The sequence below is a fragment of the Melanotaenia boesemani genome, chromosome 10 (genome assembly GCF_017639745.1).
Source record: "Melanotaenia boesemani isolate fMelBoe1 chromosome 10, fMelBoe1.pri, whole genome shotgun sequence".
Taxonomy (NCBI): Eukaryota; Metazoa; Chordata; class Actinopteri; order Atheriniformes; family Melanotaeniidae; genus Melanotaenia; species Melanotaenia boesemani.
This window is the reverse complement of record NC_055691.1, coordinates 7,285,590-7,304,593: the sequence shown is the minus strand read 5'-3', so window position 1 is coordinate 7,304,593 and position 19,004 is coordinate 7,285,590. Positions and strand designations below refer to the sequence as shown.

The window sequence follows — 19,004 nt, the reverse complement described above, 5'->3', positions numbered from 1 at the left end:
ATGCTTGGTCGAGTTTTCACGCAACTAAACCCAACAACCTGCCCTTTCAATTCCATTCCCATATCTCTTTAAAAACATATGATTTCTATGAGCCTGAGCTTTTAGATACAGTTAATTACTCAATTCAGACGGGCGTCTTCCCATCTGCCTGTAAAACAGCACTGGTGAGGCCCAAAGATTCTTGATAACTACCAACCTGTATCCTACTGTTTTTAAGTAAGATTATAGAAAACATTTTTATTTAATTATATGACTTTTTACATAAACACAATATTTTAGAAAAAAAATCTGTTTTTAGGACAAACCACAGTACCCATATAGCCCCTTTAAAGATGGTTTATGACCTTAGGTGCAGCTTGGACTCTCAGAAACGTTCTGTCCTGGTGTCTGTCCTGGTTGCTGGATCTTAGTGCCACCTTTGATACAGTAGATCACCAGATTTTATTACACAGACTGATTATGATCAGGTGTGTGTTTTTAAAATTGTTAGTTCTAATAATTGGGTGTGCCAAGACTTGTTTTTAGGGCACATTCACACCAGCCTTTTTGATTGGAATCCTAGTCCGTTTGCTTGGAAAGTCTGATTTGTTTGGGGTATTGTGATTGCGCAAACAAATTCTGATTCAAATATAAGAAGCAAACTCTGTCCACCTACAAACGGAGGTCTCGGCCCGCTTCAAGCAGACTACAAAACAAAGTGCACTGGGGGTTTGGTACACGGCATTGTGGGTAAACACAACCAAAACACAAGTGTGTGTGGGCTGATAGGCAGCAGTGGACAGGAGAAATGGCTCATGGTCAGACATGGAAGAATCGATAAAAGTTCGGACAGAAATCTGATCAACCCAAGACCGCTGGGATCTGATGTAGCTCCATGTTTAGCTGTTATGTACTAGAAACCAAAGTTGTTCTTCATTAACCAATAGATGAACGTTTTCTTCTTCTTTGTGTCTCATCTTCTCCTTCAGAAATTCTTGATGCAGCACCAACCCTGGCGGAGAGCTGAACACGTTATTTAAAAGGTCCAATTCATTTGAGAAGTGCACCATGAATGCGGAAGAATATTGCACCCCCATCTGAACCCAGTCGGACTGAGTCTAGCGGACCATCCTGATGTGAATCTATCCTAAATGAGCCATAATTGTTTTTATGTAATGCACTTTGTGCTACTTTTTGCATGAAATGTGCTTTATAAATAAAACTTAATTTGATAAAATCACTGCACTGCAATACAATTTACTTTACTTACTGCATTACAGCTGCTTTTGAAATGACTTAACTGACTAATTTCCAACACAGAGGCTTGTTAGACAAAAGAGTCCGTAGCTTGTGTTCATTACTGCTACTTCATAGGGAAAACTATGTAAGCATCTGGTAAGCACCTTTGCTAGGAAACAAAGCGCGCAGTGTTTAAGCTGTTTAAGTAACAACAATCAATCCTGTAGTGATTAACACTGAGAAATGTTTGGATATTTATAGATTCGGTGAGAAAGGAGTTGTAGTCATCTTTTTTTTCCAGTTTCTAACCAGCTAACTCAACTTGTTCACAAAAAAAAGAAAAGATATTAAAATCTAAGAGATAACATATAATTTAAAGTTTAGTGTTTAAAGTTTTCAGTCAAGTTCTTAAGTGAATGTTAATCAAGATTATTGAATTCTGTCTCAAACTTTTGTAGTTTTGAAAGTTTTGAAGAGGACTGTCCTGACAGATCACCCTGAATTCAAAACCACGTGTAGCTACATCCACACCTAAGCCTGAGGGCAGCATTCTTCATGCCTATAGTTTTCAGACACACCAACATGCTGCAGCTTGTTCACATGGACTTAACTCCATGACATGTCTATAGAGCCTCCATCATGACTGCTCACCTTTTCCTACTTTCCCCTTGTGGCTCTTGGTTGGTGTTGCTCCATCCTGGTTCTGCCCAGCAGTCAGGGATGGAGGCAGACTGGTTGGTGGAGGACGGAGGTCTGGGTGGGGAGAAGCAGGCTCCTGGCTGATGGCTTGGTCTTCTTGTCCCAAAGTGATTCCTGAGTCTGTGCCGGCCTCTCTGTTCTGGCTCTGGAGGGCAGCGGTGAGAGGTCAGGAGAACACTGGAAATGTCAGGCAGGAACAGACAAATCTGTCTAAGCACTGAAGCAACATTTTTAATGACATTTCACACCATAAAACACTTTTTCAAGAGAAAAATTTGGTTTTCTATTTAAGAAAAAATGTGAAGCTGCATCATAGAACAAAAAATATGAGAATAAAATTATGTAATTTGGAAGGCAGCATTTAAAAATGGAGTACACAAAGAAAATGCTGTCAACGCTCTCTGATAGCAACATCATGCTGTTGTTTTGTGTATATATACACTGCCTGGCCCAAAGAAATTGGTTACCTGGATTTAACTAAGCAGAGTGACAGAGCAGAGGTGTGACAGGAAAGCTGTGGGCTTGTGGAGGGTGTGTGGTCTGAACTGAACCTAATGAAAAACATGTTCAGCTCATTTGTTCTGTCCAGACTTTCATCACTCTGATCTAATGTTGAGGTCCAGACTCTGCGGAGGATCCATCCCTCCATCAAACCTGTTGCCTCTGATTTTCTATATCTCAGCTTTTTCTCCCTGTTCCCCTTCCTTGAGAATAGCTTCTTGACAGCCACCCTTCATAGAGATAGATTTTAGCCAACAGCATCATGGATCAGCTGATGGTGCATCTCCCAGGTCCTGTGTCAGGTCTTTGCTGGATATATTCCTATTTTTTAGGACAACACTTTCAGCTACTATCCATCAGCTGTAGGTATTTTTTTTAGTCCTGATCCTTCTTTTTTCCTCCACTTGTCCAGTTTCTGCACACTATGCTGATATATACCCAGTTTCCAGCTAACAACTCTTTGGGAATCACCTTGTTACAGCAAAAATCCTATTTTCTGTCTGTCAAAAATGTGTTAGATTTGCTGTTTTAAAAAAATGAAACTAAAGAAATATGAACAAATGATGTGTTTGTGACAGGCTGATAGTAACTAAGAGCCCAAAGATCCCATTTAAAACGGTTTCTTTGGTAAGCTGTCTGGCATGTTCGGAAACAACACTGGTTCATTACTTGAGTAAGGAGCTTTTTTTTATATATTTTATTCATATATCATTAGACTCATAGCATAACGTCTACATCATGTTTTAATGTCTTATAGACAATGATGCACAGTGAATCAACAGTGTTGGGAGAGTAGATCTAGGCAGATATTTCAATTTGGCCAAATATGATTTACGAAATAATGCTAAGAAGCTAAACATCTAATTATCAGCTAATTAACAAATAGGTAAAATGACTAGACCGAATGAACAGAAAACTAAAGAAAAAAACAACAAAAAAAAAAACTATTGCTCAAGACCACTTTAAAAGACTGTCTTCGTAACGGCCTCCTAGTAACAATGTGCCTAAAGATCTACTTTAAAATCAGTTCTTTGCTCAGCTGCCAATGCATAAGACTGGTTCATCCTTTATGCTAGGTGGCTTTTTTATGCATGAAGTGGCTTTGTAAATGAAAGAAAAGGGATGGGGGTGGAGGGGCGGAGAGGGTTTGCAGACTTTTTTTTTCTTAAAATGGTCAGGTCCAAGTACTCGTCTGAAAATGAGTAAACAAGCAGCCATTGCTTAAGACCACTTTAAAAGTTTACAAGAAAAGTCTGGCTGCTTGAAAGCAAAACATGAAGAAATGAGACTTGAATCAAGACTTTTGCATAGTACTGTAGATGAATGTGATGCTTAAAAGTCTGTGGTGTTACGCCTTGAACAAACTAATGCTCTCTCCAGAGCTGGCACAGAGCTAAAACAAAGTGAGGAGAAAGACCTGGCAGCACAGAGAAAACCAATATTTAACGAGGCCCATCGACTGAGAGGACGCTCTTTTATATTTATAGCAATGCCTTGGAGGAGCAGTAGTAGTATGGATGAAAAGTTGGCATCCAAACACACATTTTAACTGTAGCTGTTCACTAAACTGCTGCAAAGACTGCAAATGTTATTACTGAGATCTGGCTCAGGAATTGATGCTAAATGTTCCATTTGGCCATATGGTTTAAAACCACAACTTACAAACGACTTCACAATTTCTTCACAATTACAAGAATAATCTTTTTAGCTAAAAATATGTATGCCTTCTCTAAAACTAATTAGATTAACTTTACATTATACATGTAAACAATATAATGAAAACAAATCTGTTTCTATGACTAAAGGGATTTTCCTTTTAAAAGCACAAAACAACAGCCTACAGTGAAACCTCTCTTTACAAGAGAATGACAGAAACGTTGATTCGGAACAAAGATGTACTGTGTTCATCAGACATTAGCTGCTATAGCTCTTTGAACCCTTGATAGCGAAGCTTTTCTTTAGGCAAAAGAAAGTTTAGCCTGCATTTTGAAAAGAGTTTTACTGAATTCAGGAATCAGACCATAAAACTGCCCTTTTGGGACTGGGGCTTGTCATGCCGCACATGTGTTAATTACGTTAAAAATTTTAACGCAATTAGTTATATAAATTAATTTTATAGCTTTTGGCGGTTTGCAAAACTGAATTGGTGCATTACTGCCACCAAGTGGTCTGGAGTGTGGACCAGAATGTTTCCAAGAGCCCAAGTTTGCCTGCTACTTTTTCCCAATCCCATGCGCCCCCCGTGACATGTTGTGGCGCACCCCCAGGGGGGCCTGCCCCCTAGTTTGGGAACCAATGAATTGATCTATCACTGCCCGGCTTATACCCCACTGAGCAAGGTGGGGTATAAAGGTATGTAATATTAAGTTGGACAAACTTAAAACTCAGTTTTTTTCTGATATTTTTAACTTAACAACATGAGTTGTTTCAGCTCAGATATGAATAGACTGTGTTTAAGTTTGATTTACTTGTTTAATTTAGCCCTCACATAACTTAATTAAGTCAACAAAGCTTTGCAGCTGGTAGACTTACCTTTTTAAGTTCTCTAAATTTTTTTTTTTTTTTTTTACAGTGTAGAAGAATAAGGCGAATCAGGCGCTGTGGAGGATCATACTTTTTATGCAACCCAAGAACAACAGAGCATGAACTGACCTTGTCACAAAAAACAAACAAAAAAACAAAAGAAAAGGGGTGAAGCAAACTCAAGACAGACAAAGGAAGAAAACAAGACAAGAACACGGTGTGGTTTTCCCCCAAATGGAAAGCACTGATCGAGAACACAAATTTAATAAGTGACACTGAAGCTACCTCTTAAATTTAGCCAACAAAAAGATGCATATTGTTTTCAGATAATGGCGGACAGCATTTGAGTTGGCTGCAATCTCTTGACCAATAGATGGGAGTCACTCTAACACACTCTTACTTTAAGGCTTAACCACTGATGCCAAGTTGGAATTTATTAAAAAATATTAAAATGAGGATAGTTTTGATCCTAACAAAATTGCCTAAAAAAAACAAAAATTGAAAATAGACATTAAGCAGCTCTGGAATCAGTTACTTCCAGTTGTTCAGGAAACCCCCTCAAAATGCTGACTCATGAAATCAAAAAGGAAAACATTTCTTTAGAGACATGAGTGTGCTGCTTTACTCATTCTTCACTGAGAAAACCAACATAGTACATGCTTTTGCCTGAAATTACACATTCAGAAGATCTGAAAACAATTAAGTGTGTTACTGCCACATCTGCATGTTACTGAGCCAACCTGCCAAGTCTCTGCTCTGTCTGCAAACTGCAGCTGAGGACACTAAATCTGAGGGTAGGTAAAGCAAAAACAGCATGATTAATCGAGGAGGAAGACAGAGAAACACAAGGAGAATGTTTTTTCAATCAAAATATTAAAACAGAAGCTCCTCCTCATCCTTGGCTTTACTCGGCTGTTAATTCTGACACTGGCTTCGTTTTTATAGACATATAAATCAAGCATATAATGGGGTGATGATGCAGGTTTCTGCAGGCCCAACAGTCTCGTGTATTGTATGTGCTGTTTTTGCCACTGCATCGTCTTTCCTCTGAACTCCGTTCCCATCTGTTTTGTGTTAGATGAAGGTTTAGAAAGTTGACTTAAATTCACAAAGAAATGGAGAGGCACTTCAGTCTCTCTTCTGCTTATACAGTCTTGAAGTACTAATAATTCTAATAGATGTATTAGATAGAATATTTAGATTCTTAGTATCCCACTGCATTTATTTATTAATGATAATTACTGTTTTGAGAATAGCTGTACATTGTATGCCATCTTAATGAATTAAAGTAGCACTATACAACTTACTGACATGTTTATGGCTCATTTTGATGGCACAGTGACATTTATTATGTACTATATCACTGTCATTACGAAGCTGTGTCCCAAGGCCGTCAAACAGCATTTTACAACTTTTACTTTTAGGGTGCTGCGTCTCACTTTATAGCCACGTTACACTTTCTATACCGTGTCACATGCTAGCAACCGGATATCAACACATTGGCCATTTCTAATGTGCACCATGGTTGATTCATTGAATAAACTCAAAAGTACATTATTGGAAGAAAAGGGGAAAATAAATAATGTACGAGAAAGTGATAAGACAAGAGTCAACATCAGACTGACTTTTACTGGCTCTCAGAGAAAAGACGGATGTGAGACGGATGCTAGCTGACGTTAGGCCGACTCACTGAGAAAATCTGCCAGTAGTTAAGTAGTGCCTCTTTAATATACAAACAAGCAAAAATCTTACAGTAAAGAGACCAAAAATTACTTTAAGTTTAGTTACATTTATAAAATCTAACAAATGTACCTGAGTAATGGGTGGTTTAATGGCATTTATTTTGTTTTAATTAACTGTATTTATTTGTTTACCTGCCCTGGGACTGCAGATGGAAATTAGCCGTGTCTAAATCTAATGAAATGCATCTTTTCTGTTTTGAGATTAATGTGTTTTGTGTATGGTCCCCGACAAATAAAATAAAAATAAATTACCAATAAACACAAAACTATTGATATTTCTTTATGTAGGATATAGTAATATTTAATGGCTAAAATTGAAAATTGCAAAGAACTGAACACCCCTACCCTTATACAGTATTAATATGATGGGGAAACAAAACAGAAAGTTAATGGGAGTTAAGTTCAACAAAGTTTATTCAAACATATTTGTTCCCTCTTTGTTGTTTTAAAACTGAATAAAATGATTATTCTTTCAAGTTAATGAGTACTGTCCATGTTTGTTGTGTAGAACAGTGGTTTTTAAACCTGAGGGTCATCAGATGGTTGAGAACAGCTAAACTAGCTTAGAAAGACTACCATAAGCTTGGACTGGACTGAATTATAATTAGACTGAATCTTTAAATGGATTTGTATGACCTGTAAGAGTGAGTGATCATTTATTTGTGCAGGAACAAATCTCTAAGATGTGGGAGTTGAGACAAGCAACCTGATTTTCTCTAATGATTGTAAAAGGCTGAGAAGCACATATCAAGAAAGCAGTAATAGCCAATCCTTCAAGTGATGAGTAATGACTAACATGTATGCAGTGTCAAAACAGATTCATACTGGGTTTTTCCAACTGATGTAATAGGGGTAAAAGCCCCTAATTACAGATAAAAAAACATCTCCATTAATCGTCCCTAACAAACCAACAGCCTTAAACTTAATTCTGGTTCACTGATTGGACAATTGGATGACTGAATGTGGGTGTATACAGAGAGAAAGTTGTTTTAAGCCTACAGATTTTCATCATCAGTATGCAGAAGCACCTCTTCCCTATTTTTGTTTAATAAAAATGGTATGAATGAACCATGAAGGAATATTTCTGCAGCTGATACACTGAACTTTAATCTACAGTAGTGAATATTTCAGATTGCATAATGTGGAAGATCATTAATGGCTACTACAGGAACCAGTGCATTCAAGCTTTCCCTTTTATCCTCTTAAAACTGTGGCTAGCTTACACTTTGCAACAATATTCCAGCTTTCAGCCACTTTGTGACACATCACAGTTAAACTCCGTAGTTCTGCAGATAATGTGCAGTATGTGATGGCTCTTGTTTTTTGTGAAACCCTGTCGTTCCTTTCAGAGCACTAAGAGACGGAAAGACAGCCAGCGGGAGCATTTATAACTTCCTGGGGATTCACTGGAGACACACTCTCTCACTCACACACCACAGAGGGTTGATTTCAGCATAGAGAAATGTGCTGACCTGCACTAAGCAGGAGCCAAGGGCAACAAAACACTAAATACAAACGTTCCTCTCTGAGCTGGGTACTTTCCCTTCACTGCTCATACTTTAAAACACCATGCCGCCTGCTGAGGGGGAATCGGAGTGAAAAACTTTTTTTTTGCCTTTAAATTTTCTCCCACCTTGCCTCGCATCAGTTTGCTTCTCTTCCAATTTTCTCAAATTTGTGTCAAAAAACCCTTCAAACCAGAATAATCCCGTGGGTTGAATCACTCATCTTCCTCCATCAATTGATATCCCCTCTCTTCCTCCTTCTTCAGTCACCAATCTTCATCACAACACATCCAGGCATAAACAACAGCCTCGGTTTATTATCATCAATATTCAGGTATTTTGTGGCTCACGTCGGATATTTTTGTACAGCGTTGTCTGCTTTATTTATTTCTCACGTTTGTAAAAGGAAAAGAACATTATGTCACATTTTCAAACATTTATCAGGAAAAGCTTGATGGTTATGAGTAACACACACCCTGATCACGTGATGCAAGATAAAAACTATCTGTTTTACTGGTCTTTCAAAGGTGAGTATCACTCTGAATTTGCAAAACTCTGTCATTTCTTAATTCGGTTGAAGCTTTGTTTATCAGACACAAGTCCAAAATAATCCCTTTTGGTGTCTTCACTGACCAACCTGTTTCTAGAACATAAAAGCACACTTATGAAAAGTTATATGTTGAAGTTTTTCAGAGGAATCTGTGCCTATTCTTCCTGAATCCAAAGTTTCAGCTGCTCAACAGACTGTGCTTGCACAGTTTGAGAACATTGAGCCTCATTCATCAATATCTTCTTATAAATCTTCTTAAATGTTTTCTTATGTTGTATTTAAGAAGGTTTTGACTGAAACCTTAAGTCACATTCAGCTGTTCGTACACCATAGTGTTGTTCCTACCTTTCCTCTTATACTGATGATAACTAAATTGAAAGGATAAGCCAGATGGCTTTATTTTGAAGGTAAACATGCGAAAATATCGATTTACAGGTTGTGTGCAAACCATAATGTATGTATATATAAATAAAGATTCATTATAATAATAAATATGTGCACTGAAACCTGTTTATCCTTATTGGTAAAGTAAAACACAAGTTTAAAAATAATTCCAATGAGATTTAAATCATAAAAAAGCAGCTTTATGTACAAATGGGCAATTAATTACTCCTGAACTTGGACAGCGGGTGCCACTCTGATCTTCAGGATGAACTTCCTTTACGCCGTAGTAGCTAAAGAGGAACGTAATACATAGAAGGATAAATTTTCATCTCTCTTTACGTACATCCTCTTATGATGTGGTGCACTGATAAAGTGAGTAATGTATCTAATGAAATAAAACCACCGGGACAGTCTGGAGGTCGGTCAGTGGTGTTAATAACCAGTCCACCAGGGAATAATCTCTATCTCCCAATAGAATGAATCATCTTAATAAAAAGCCACTGTTGTGGTCATTTTATAATTATTATAGACTGCATTTAGCAGGTGTTTCTGGAAGTTAAAGGTGAATTGGACATTTGTGGACTGATATTGCTTTTGCAGTTAATGGAACGGATCTCGTGTTTGCAGTCTATTGCACTGATGGTTTAAGGAAGACCAGCAATAGAATTAAATCCCATCTTACACTCACACTTATACTTTTGTTCATTGTTCATGGTTTTCAGTTTTTCTTCTCTTGGGTGCTCTTGATGATTGTCTGCTGTGTTTTTTTAGAGACCTTTGGATGTTTACTGTTTCTTTACAGATGTAACAGCTGGTTATTTTTTCTGTTTGGGTTTGATTGCACAGTTGTTTTCTATCTTTTGTTTCTCTCTTTTTTTTTTTTCCTCTCGTCACTCTTCCCTTCTTTCCTCTTTCCTGTTCACCCTCTTCTTTCTGTTGTTTCTCTGGTCCAGTCCAGCAATTATATGTAAATGTGGCAATAAACACAAATGAATGAATTTATTCATTCACTCACGCATTTACTTATTTATAAAAATGAAACCCTGTCTTGACTAACAGTGTTTATTGGATTTGTCCTTAGAGCAAATCCAAGATATGAAGATTTTCATGACTGCCACAATCGTCATAAAAGGTTTTTAAGTAGGACTCAAGAACAAATCTGTTCGTACGTGAATGAGGCCTGATGGTACTGGGATAACTCGGAGTCACCCTCCTTCCCTTCTGCTATCTCATTAGTTACAGGAAACCCCGTCCAAGTTTTACCATGTACACTGAAAACAGAGATTTTTCATCTGAGAAAGCTTTCAGTGATTTATTAAAGTAGCGGATAAGAAACTCTACAGCATCTACTGTAACATGAAGGTCGTCCCACTACTTCCATGAACTAATTACCAGAATGGTAAAAGTTTGTTTTCATGCCATCTGAAAGCCATTTCGTCATTTTGCAGCAGCATAAATGTTATAAAATGCTAAACCCCAGATCTGGCTCTACCTTGTTCCAGCAGGTGCAGTGAGAGAGGCAGGGCTGGCAGGCAGACAGAGGCAGGTAGGCAGCGCTGATGTCAGGCAGGGAGGAGGACAGGGAGACCTGAGGCAGCGATATGCTCTGATGCTGATAGTAGTGATGTGGCTGAGTGTAACAGACAGCAGCCAGATCACTGCCGGATCCAGCTGCGGGAGATTCTCCTCCTTTGCTTGCCTGGAACAACAAACTCTCTCTGTAAGAGGCTGGAGAGTATAAATATGACTACTTGTAACATGCAAGTGGAGACATGACAGGACAAAGTCTTTATCTGCTCATCTCTTCTCTACACAGGAGGCAAAAAGGCCTTTTTACAGTTACTGTTTTGAGGAAAAATGTCTACATTTCAGGGGTACTTATTGGTGACTCAGATGTTGTTAATCTTCAGTTTTTGCTCCGAATTCTAGCAGATATTATCCAAGATGCTTGTAGCGACATCCTCTCATCCAACTCAGTCATGTGAAAAAAGAAGTACACCTTCAATAATGAGAAAGATTATTCACAAGAGGAAAACTATCAAGACATCTGCCAATCTTTCTAACAAGATCAAACCGTGCACTGCTCAGAGAAACTGCAAAAAGACCCAAGAGTTACATCTCAGACTCTCCAGGCCTCAGTTAGAATGTTAAATGTTAAAGTAGGCCTGTCGCAATAAGCAATAAGTCAATTAATTGTACGGTAAGACAAAAATGAGCGCAACAAGTTTGCCGGCTGCGATAATTTTCATTTGCTTTTGTTTTTGTTTGTTTTTTTTGTTTTTTTTTTTATTTACTTTACCATAGACTGTGTATGACAATAGGTTTCACTATGGAGTATCCCTCGTTTCTTGCAGAGTGATCTCTCTCGTGTCATACTTGACAGCAGCATGTTGCAGAACATGAGTCATTCAAAGGCAGCGGTACCTTCACAAACAAAGTTTCATGAATTCACAGCCCGTGAGTAGTAGCAAGCCTGGGAAACTTGAGATTTGGAAGGAAAAAAATGATGATGGAATTAGTTTCAAAGCCAAACATGAGAGCTGCAGTGCAGGAGCACTGTGGGCTTAAAGGAAATGACCGTGGCGAACAACTTAAACTGTGCGAGCCGGTATGCCGCATTTGTCTTACAGGGCTGCCAACTCTCACGCATTGGATGTGAGAATCACGCATTTGAGTGGTTACTCACGCTAAACCTCTGATTTCTCACGCTGAAATACACATCAAGAGCTATGCTGGCTAATTGAGAAGTTCGGGAGGATTCCCAGTGGACCACATTACTTTTGGGCCGGAGTCCTGGCGTATGTAAAAAAGGCGGAGCTTCACGTCGCAGCAGCGTCACATCACAGCAGCGTCGCATCGCAGCAGCGGTTTACAGAACAGAGATTTTATCTATGCTGACGTGTTTGAACAAAGTCAGTATTTGTGTTGTTTTCTGATCTGTTCAGTTTATTCAAATACAAATTGTCAAAATTTTTAAATAACTTTTGGTAATTAATAAAACCTTCTATTTCAAAATAAATAGCAAGATATTACAGATCGTTTCCCTACATGAAAATTTCCCTCAGGTGAAGGGGAAGTATTTTTCATTCTTTCAACAACAACATTCAGTCAAGACAGGATTTGCTTCTATGTCTGGTCTAAATGACACCATTGTTGCAACGGCAAGAATATCAGTCCACAGATGTTAAAGTCGCCTGCAAGTCTCATAATCAAATGCAGTCTTTAATGATTAAAAACATTTCACAACAGCGTTTTTACTCTTATTATAATGATTAGTTATTTTGGTAGATAGAGGTTATCCCCTGGTGGCCTGGTTAATAACACCACTGACCAAACTTCAGTCTCTCCAGCTGGTTTTATTTTATTAGATACATTACGGCGCACCACATCTTAAAAGATGCAGGATGTGTTTGGACACAGCAGGATGTAATTTTCTTTACAAACTGTAAAAGGTTGAGAATGTATGGACATGAAAATTTATTCCACAGTGTACTACTTTCCTTATTAGCCACTACACCATGATGATGTTCGTCCTGATGGGACCAGACTGCAGGCGGCTTTCCCAGTTCAGGAGTGATTAATTAATTAATTAATTTGTACATAAAGCTGCTTTTATTTTATTTGAATCTCACTGTGTGATTATTTATAACCAAGTTATCACTTTAAAAATAAGGACAAACAGGTTTCAATGCACATGTTCATTATTATTGATTTGATTAATTTCTTTTGGCATTATGGTTAATATTTCCCTCGTCTCTGTCGGACCTCTGTTTGCACATGGCCTGTCAGTCAAAACTTTTGGGGCGTTTTTGGGTGTTTACCTGCAAAAGTGGAGCCAGTTGGCCCGAACTTTAAACTTACAGAGATCAGTATTCACAAGTCTTAGAGTAAAAATACGAACAATTTCAAGATCTGGGAACACATTCATGAATCTGACAGAGGGATTTTGTAAAAAAAAAAAAAAAAAAACCTAAGAACAAAATTAAGAAAATCTGTAATAAGATATTAATGAATGAGGCCCAATGTCCTTTGGACAGAACAAAGTGACACACAGCAGCATGTTTGAAGAAAAACCAAACACAACATATCAGCACTAAAAGCTAATACCAACTGTCAAGCACAGTGGAGGAGCAATGATGATGTGGGTCGGTTAAGTGACCTTGCAGTCATTGGGCCTTATTTACCAATATTGTCCTATGAATCTTCTTAAATTTGTTCTTAAGTTGAACCTCGTCAGATGCATAAACATGTTTGTAGATCGTGGAACTGTTTGTATTTTTCCTCTTAGATTGGTGAATACCAATCTCTTGTAAATCGAAGGACAGACCAGCCAGCCCTGCTTTGCATAAGTAAATGCCCAAAAAAGGTCATGACTTGCAGGCCAAGTGCAAACAGAAGAGAAACAGATGAGGATAAAATAATAAACAGAACAACAAACTGATAAATTAAAACAAATAATACTAATGATGTGCAATGAAGCCTGATTCTCCTCATTTTTAAAAGGTGTAATTGATCATAAATAATCACATAGTGAGCTACAAATCACATAAAAACGACTTTATATACAATTGGATCGTTTATTAGTCATGAACTTGGACAGCAGCCTGCAGTCTGGTCCCATGAGCGCATCAAGATCAAGCAGCAACCTCAGCCTGTAAAATCTGATGCCTATGCGGAAGTGCAAAAAAATTGCAGTCCACTAGGGGCTGGCTCCAAAACAGAGCAAATCCCCATAGACTCCCATGTTAAAAAGACCAACTTCACAGCAGAAATAAACATGTTTAAAGCCTGGTACAAAAATCCATTTTAGGATTAATAGGTTAAGTTTACCTTCATGACAACTGTGAGGGGGTGAATTTTTTTAACTCATCCGTTTGGATGTTATTTAATCTTGAAATCCGGCATAATTAGGGGTGTGTCCTTTTGACTGACATGTATCCTACATCAGTGGCAAGAAGGGAGCGTGCAGCACAAACGTGACTTTTAGTCAGCTAACAGTGCTCCTTAGCTTTAGCCCGCCTACCTCTGTGGTTAGCTCACGTTAGATCCGAGTTGGCTCAGCTTTTACTTACAGGCAGCTTGGAGTTTGATAAATGTCAGTTATCCACCCCCACGCTCACAGCCTCCCTCTCAGCTCTGCCACTTTGCCCATTTTTGTATTTTCCAGGGGTGACGGCAGGCGTGACGCTGCCAAGATGGCGATGGTAGGAACCGCCCAATGAGCTTCACTTTTGCTCTTCAGAAACCTACAGGTGACGTCACAGAGGCTCCGTCCATCTTTTATACAGTCTATGGTCAAGATGCACATCCTTGAGGTGCTGTGGCTAAAGTGGTACAATGTAGAATAAAATTTAATTATACCTACTGTACCTTCTACAGCTTGTAAAGCAAATTTCCACCTGCTGTGGCATCATTTTAAGATGTGGTTCACCTACTGAGTGAGTGGTGCATCTGATGAATCCTCCAGGTGAGTCTCATAGGTGTTATCAACCAGGAAATACCCTTGATTTCTGAATAAAATTAATTATTAAATTAAAAATACACTTTTGTAGTACATTTTAATTAATAAAGACCACATTCAGCAGTTTGATCTGGGAGTCCCAGGTGACTTGGACATTTATGGAGTGATATTCTTGTGGTTGAGGGAATGGATCTGTTGTGTGTGCAGTCTTTTACACTGATGTTAGGAAGACCAAAAACAGAATTAGATCCAACTTGACTGACTTGTTCTTGAATGAATTAAATTGATTAAAAATAGTTTCATTTTCCCTTGAAGGAAATCATAACGTTTGGATCTGTAATGTTGGTATCTTACATAACGAAATATTTTGTACTTCACCAAACTTATTTAAAAATCTGACAAAACATTGCTGTAGTTTTATCTTGAACTTGAATGAACTGAGGGAACATTAAAGAAGAGTGGACCAAAAATCCTCCAAAACCAATTGGAAGATTGTTAATATTACACATAAACCAGTACTTCAACTTATTGCTGCTTAATGTTGGTCAGCAAGCTGTTAATTAATGGAGTGGAAATAAGTTTTTCAAGGTTTCTGCTTAAATAAATAATAAGAGTATAATACATCACAAACTGTTGCTCCTCTGAGGACGTGCTCACTTAATATTAAGAGCTTAATATGTCAAACTTTTGAACTGACAGAGGGTATACTTTCTTTTTGGCACAACTGCAGTCTTGAAACTATACACATAATCTATCAAAGGGAAACATCCTAAACATCAACTTGCTGTTTGTAGCTTTCACCTACAAGAATATAATTTACCTGCTAAATATCACAGAACTGAGGTCTGGTGCGTTCACAGGCAGCCTGTCATTGGCCAAGTCTGACCTGTAATTTGGTGGTGAGGTAACATGTAAGTGTGCTGCACTCATTTGTGATTTATTTCCCCTGTGATTTGCTTCTGTTTCACCTGCAGAAGAGACTTTCTTTTCCTCCCGGCAGATAAAAAAATCCTCACCTATCAAGGCTGTGAGAAGTTATCAACTATGGATGGCAGCTCTATAAATTTAATCTTCTCATATGCATCAATAGCTGCTTTTGCTTCCTCTCACTCAATCAGTAGCACATTTATTCCCAAAACCTGCTATAAAAATCATTATTTAGCTTTTTTTTTTTTTGTTGTCTAAAGTTTTTTAATCAAGTTCTAAAATATTTATTTATTTATGATTATTTCGTGGACATTTTTAACAGTGGATGGTAAATATGAGGAGGGCGCAAGGGCTAGAGAACCTTGCATCTGGCTGAGATTTTCATTTTGTTTCTACCACCTTTTGCTCCCCTTGCACCAGCGATTATCTCAACTTCGGACCTGTTCCTGAGGCACTCACCTGAAGGATGTCCTGGATCTGACCGAGCTGCTGCCTTAACACCTGCTTCTGGTGGAAACTGAAGGCCGGGTGATTCGAGGCCATGGTGAACAGCAGCAGAAACTGCTCTTCCGTCCTCCCGTCGTTCAGCGCCAGCCCGTAGTTATTGATCACTGTGTCTATGTGCGTCAGGGTCCGGTACAAGACTCCCGCTGCTTCCCGGTTGTCCGAGCCGAGCAGGGCTAAGGACACCAGCAGCTTGCTGCGCACCATCTCGTCCGTGATGTTGGTGAGGCCGGACAGGTCAGCGGGATTGTTGGCTTTGATTTCGGCATCCCGCAGGGAGTGATAGTCCTTGCGGGCCAAGTCCTCCAGGCAGGAACCGAGGAAACGGAGCTCGATTGGGACGCAGAGGTCCAGCAGACCGCACAGAAACTCAGCTCTCTGGGCTGAGGTGAGGGAGGAGAACCAGCGGTACACCCCTTCCCGTTGGACGCAGCTCCGGCTTTCCACCATCCTCACACATCCACCCGAATGAAAGCTGTAATGAAAAGTTTCAGACTTTCTAACTTGCGCGTGTTCGTGCGTAAATACGCAAGCGTCGCTCCTGAAGTAAACTTTAACCTAAACAGTTTTTCACTTCACACCGCCAGTGTTTGTGTCCACGCTCAGCGGCCACGGCAGTAAAAATGAAAGAAGCAACAGTGGTTTCCTTTGTTGACGAACCGGCTGCGGCTGTTAAGGCCTTTTCTGACCATAATCTCACCAGAGTCTTCACACATGCAGCACAAAGGGAGCTAGGAACTCCACCGCCGTGTCCCACTCCGCCGGTTGGACCGCAGATCTCCTGACGGCTCAGGGACAATTGTTGCAAGACACGCAGAGTAAAAACACGCAACCCCATTCACGATGACGCTCAGAAACCCCGAGACTTTTATGTCCCGCACAGTTCCTTCCTGTCAGGCTCCACCGCTGTCATGGTCTCCCTAAAGTTGAACGAGCCGCTAAGCACCGTCCAGGACCACCGGAATTCAAGTTTAAAAACAAACCTAGAGTAGCCTGGAGCTACTGCTTGCGACAACTGGGAAAGACATTATAACATTTCCGAGACATTACCTCATCAAACTGCATGTGGAGAATAGTCCTACCGCTGAGACTGGAGGATTTTTTTTTCACTGTCCGTAAATGAACTCAGAACGAGTGGTATTTGATGGCTCTCTACTTCTGCCATTAGACTGAATTGGAAAAAAACTAAAAAAAAAAAAAAAAAACTGCAGTGTATAACGTTTTCTCAATTCTGCAATAAGACGAGCCCACTTTAGGATTTCTCTTCTCTCGTTGGTTCAAAGACCTGTCTGTCATCAAGGCCTTTCTCGTGATTGGCTCAGAGGTGTTTCCACAGACTTCCCATTCCACATTTCTTCCCGTGTTTTCACAAGTGTCTCGGTTGACTTATTGGGTCTTTAAAGTAGCTACCCGGGACACTTTCAGCGTGTTACATAAAAATCATCATTATGAAACTAGCTAACTCTAAAATAATAGATATGTAATAGGCTGTTAATGAATGAAAAATAATGATAGTTGATTATTAAAAGAAAACAAACTGGATATGCATTGAAACACACCAAATAAATAAATAAATAAATAAACTTAAATCCAGCTGTTACCAAAAGGTAACAACTGTAGTCTTATGATACGTTTATATACACAATGCTTAGTATTACTGGTATAAATTAAGAACATAACAGCACACCTGTCTGAACAAGTGCATTGTTTTAGTTTAGATGCAGTACTGAGCAAATCTATTAACACCTTATTTCTGTGTATGTAGCCTGGAAAAGGAGAAGTAGGTGCAATGATTTGCTGATGTACATGTAAACATAAACAGGATATAGATTATACAAAGCAAAAAATAGTTTGTACAGTTCTAAGATGCTTGAAAGTCAAATTTGGTTTGAACATTTTTAAATGTGATTTTTATTTATTTATTGGAGCATTTTAATTTTTCAACAGAGCCCGAACCATCTGAGACAAGATTTCTTTAACTGGTCTTCAGAAATAGTCTTCCAGGCTTCCTGAAGGACATTCCAAAGCTCTTCTTTGGATGTTTCTGCCCTTTGTTCTGTTTTCTATCTAGACAATACCACACTGCATCAATAATGTTGACGTCCAGTCTCTGGAGAGGATTCATCCCTTCATCAGACCTGTTGCTGATTTTCAGTCCTCAGACTTTTCTGTCTGTTTGCCTTCCTTAAGAATGGCTTCTTGACGGCTGCCTTCATTGACACCATTTCTGATGAGGCTTCAGCCAACAGTACATGAATCAGCTTAAGGTCCAGATGCATCTCTCAGATGTCAGGACTTTGCTGGATTTGTTCCTATTCCTTTAGGAAATCACATTCAGATCCTGTTCATCTGCTGTAGATAGCTGTTAGTCCTGACTCTTCTTCTTTTTTTTCTCCATTTGTCCAGTTCCCTCAATGCTTTCAGGACCCACTGCACACCATGCTGAGATACACTTCCGTTCAAAGGTTTGGGGTCACTTCCCTATTGAATCCCATGGCAAAGTGACCCCAAACTTTTGAACAGTAGTGTATGCTATAAGTTTTTAGTTAATAGTTCTTTGGGAATCACTTCGATGCTGCAAAAATACTGGAGAACTTGTGCTCAAAGTTTGGCTGTTTGGAGGATAAAAAAAAAATATCTTTGTTTAAGTTTTGAAGCAAAAAGATTACTTTCACATTCATTAGTTGCAAGTTGAAAAGATTTTGTAAATTCACTAAATTTATCTCAAATTTAAGGCCCATGCCTGCAGCCAGGATTTGAAACATTAAAATTTAATCATTTGTGAACCAATCCTGAAATAAGTGTTGCAGAAATTTAAAGTCTCCTTTACACAAACACTGAGAGCAGAAACATGTTGTACCTAATCATTATACATATAATGAAACTGGATTTTTTTTATTAAGGGAGGGGGCAAAGATGCCATTTAAATAATTTTCTAGCAGATGTTTTAAGTTTTTAAAAGGAGGTGAGGAAGACAAAAAACAAAAAAA

The 19,004-nt window shown here is 38.8% G+C and overlaps 1 protein-coding gene across 3 annotated transcripts in view; it reads right to left on the bottom strand.

Moving 5' to 3' along the window:
• zcchc14 (zinc finger, CCHC domain containing 14) overlaps window positions 1-17,155 on the bottom strand; it is a 40,755-nt gene extending 23,600 nt beyond the window's left edge. The window contains exons 1-3 of one of the 3 annotated variants that reach the window (XM_041997130.1): window positions 17,065-17,155; window positions 10,615-10,821; window positions 1,870-2,062 (exon numbers count right to left, since the gene is read on the bottom strand). In XM_041997130.1, the coding sequence (XP_041853064.1) occupies window positions 1,870-2,062; window positions 10,615-10,821; window positions 17,065-17,079 (415 nt within the window). In that variant the 5' untranslated portion in view covers window positions 17,080-17,155. Of the gene's footprint in view, window positions 1-1,869; window positions 2,063-10,614; window positions 10,822-15,969 lie in introns of all 3 variants that reach the window. The other 2 variants (XM_041997128.1, XM_041997129.1) reach the window with 2 other exon arrangements.
• Window positions 17,156-19,004: the final 1,849 nt, after the last annotated feature.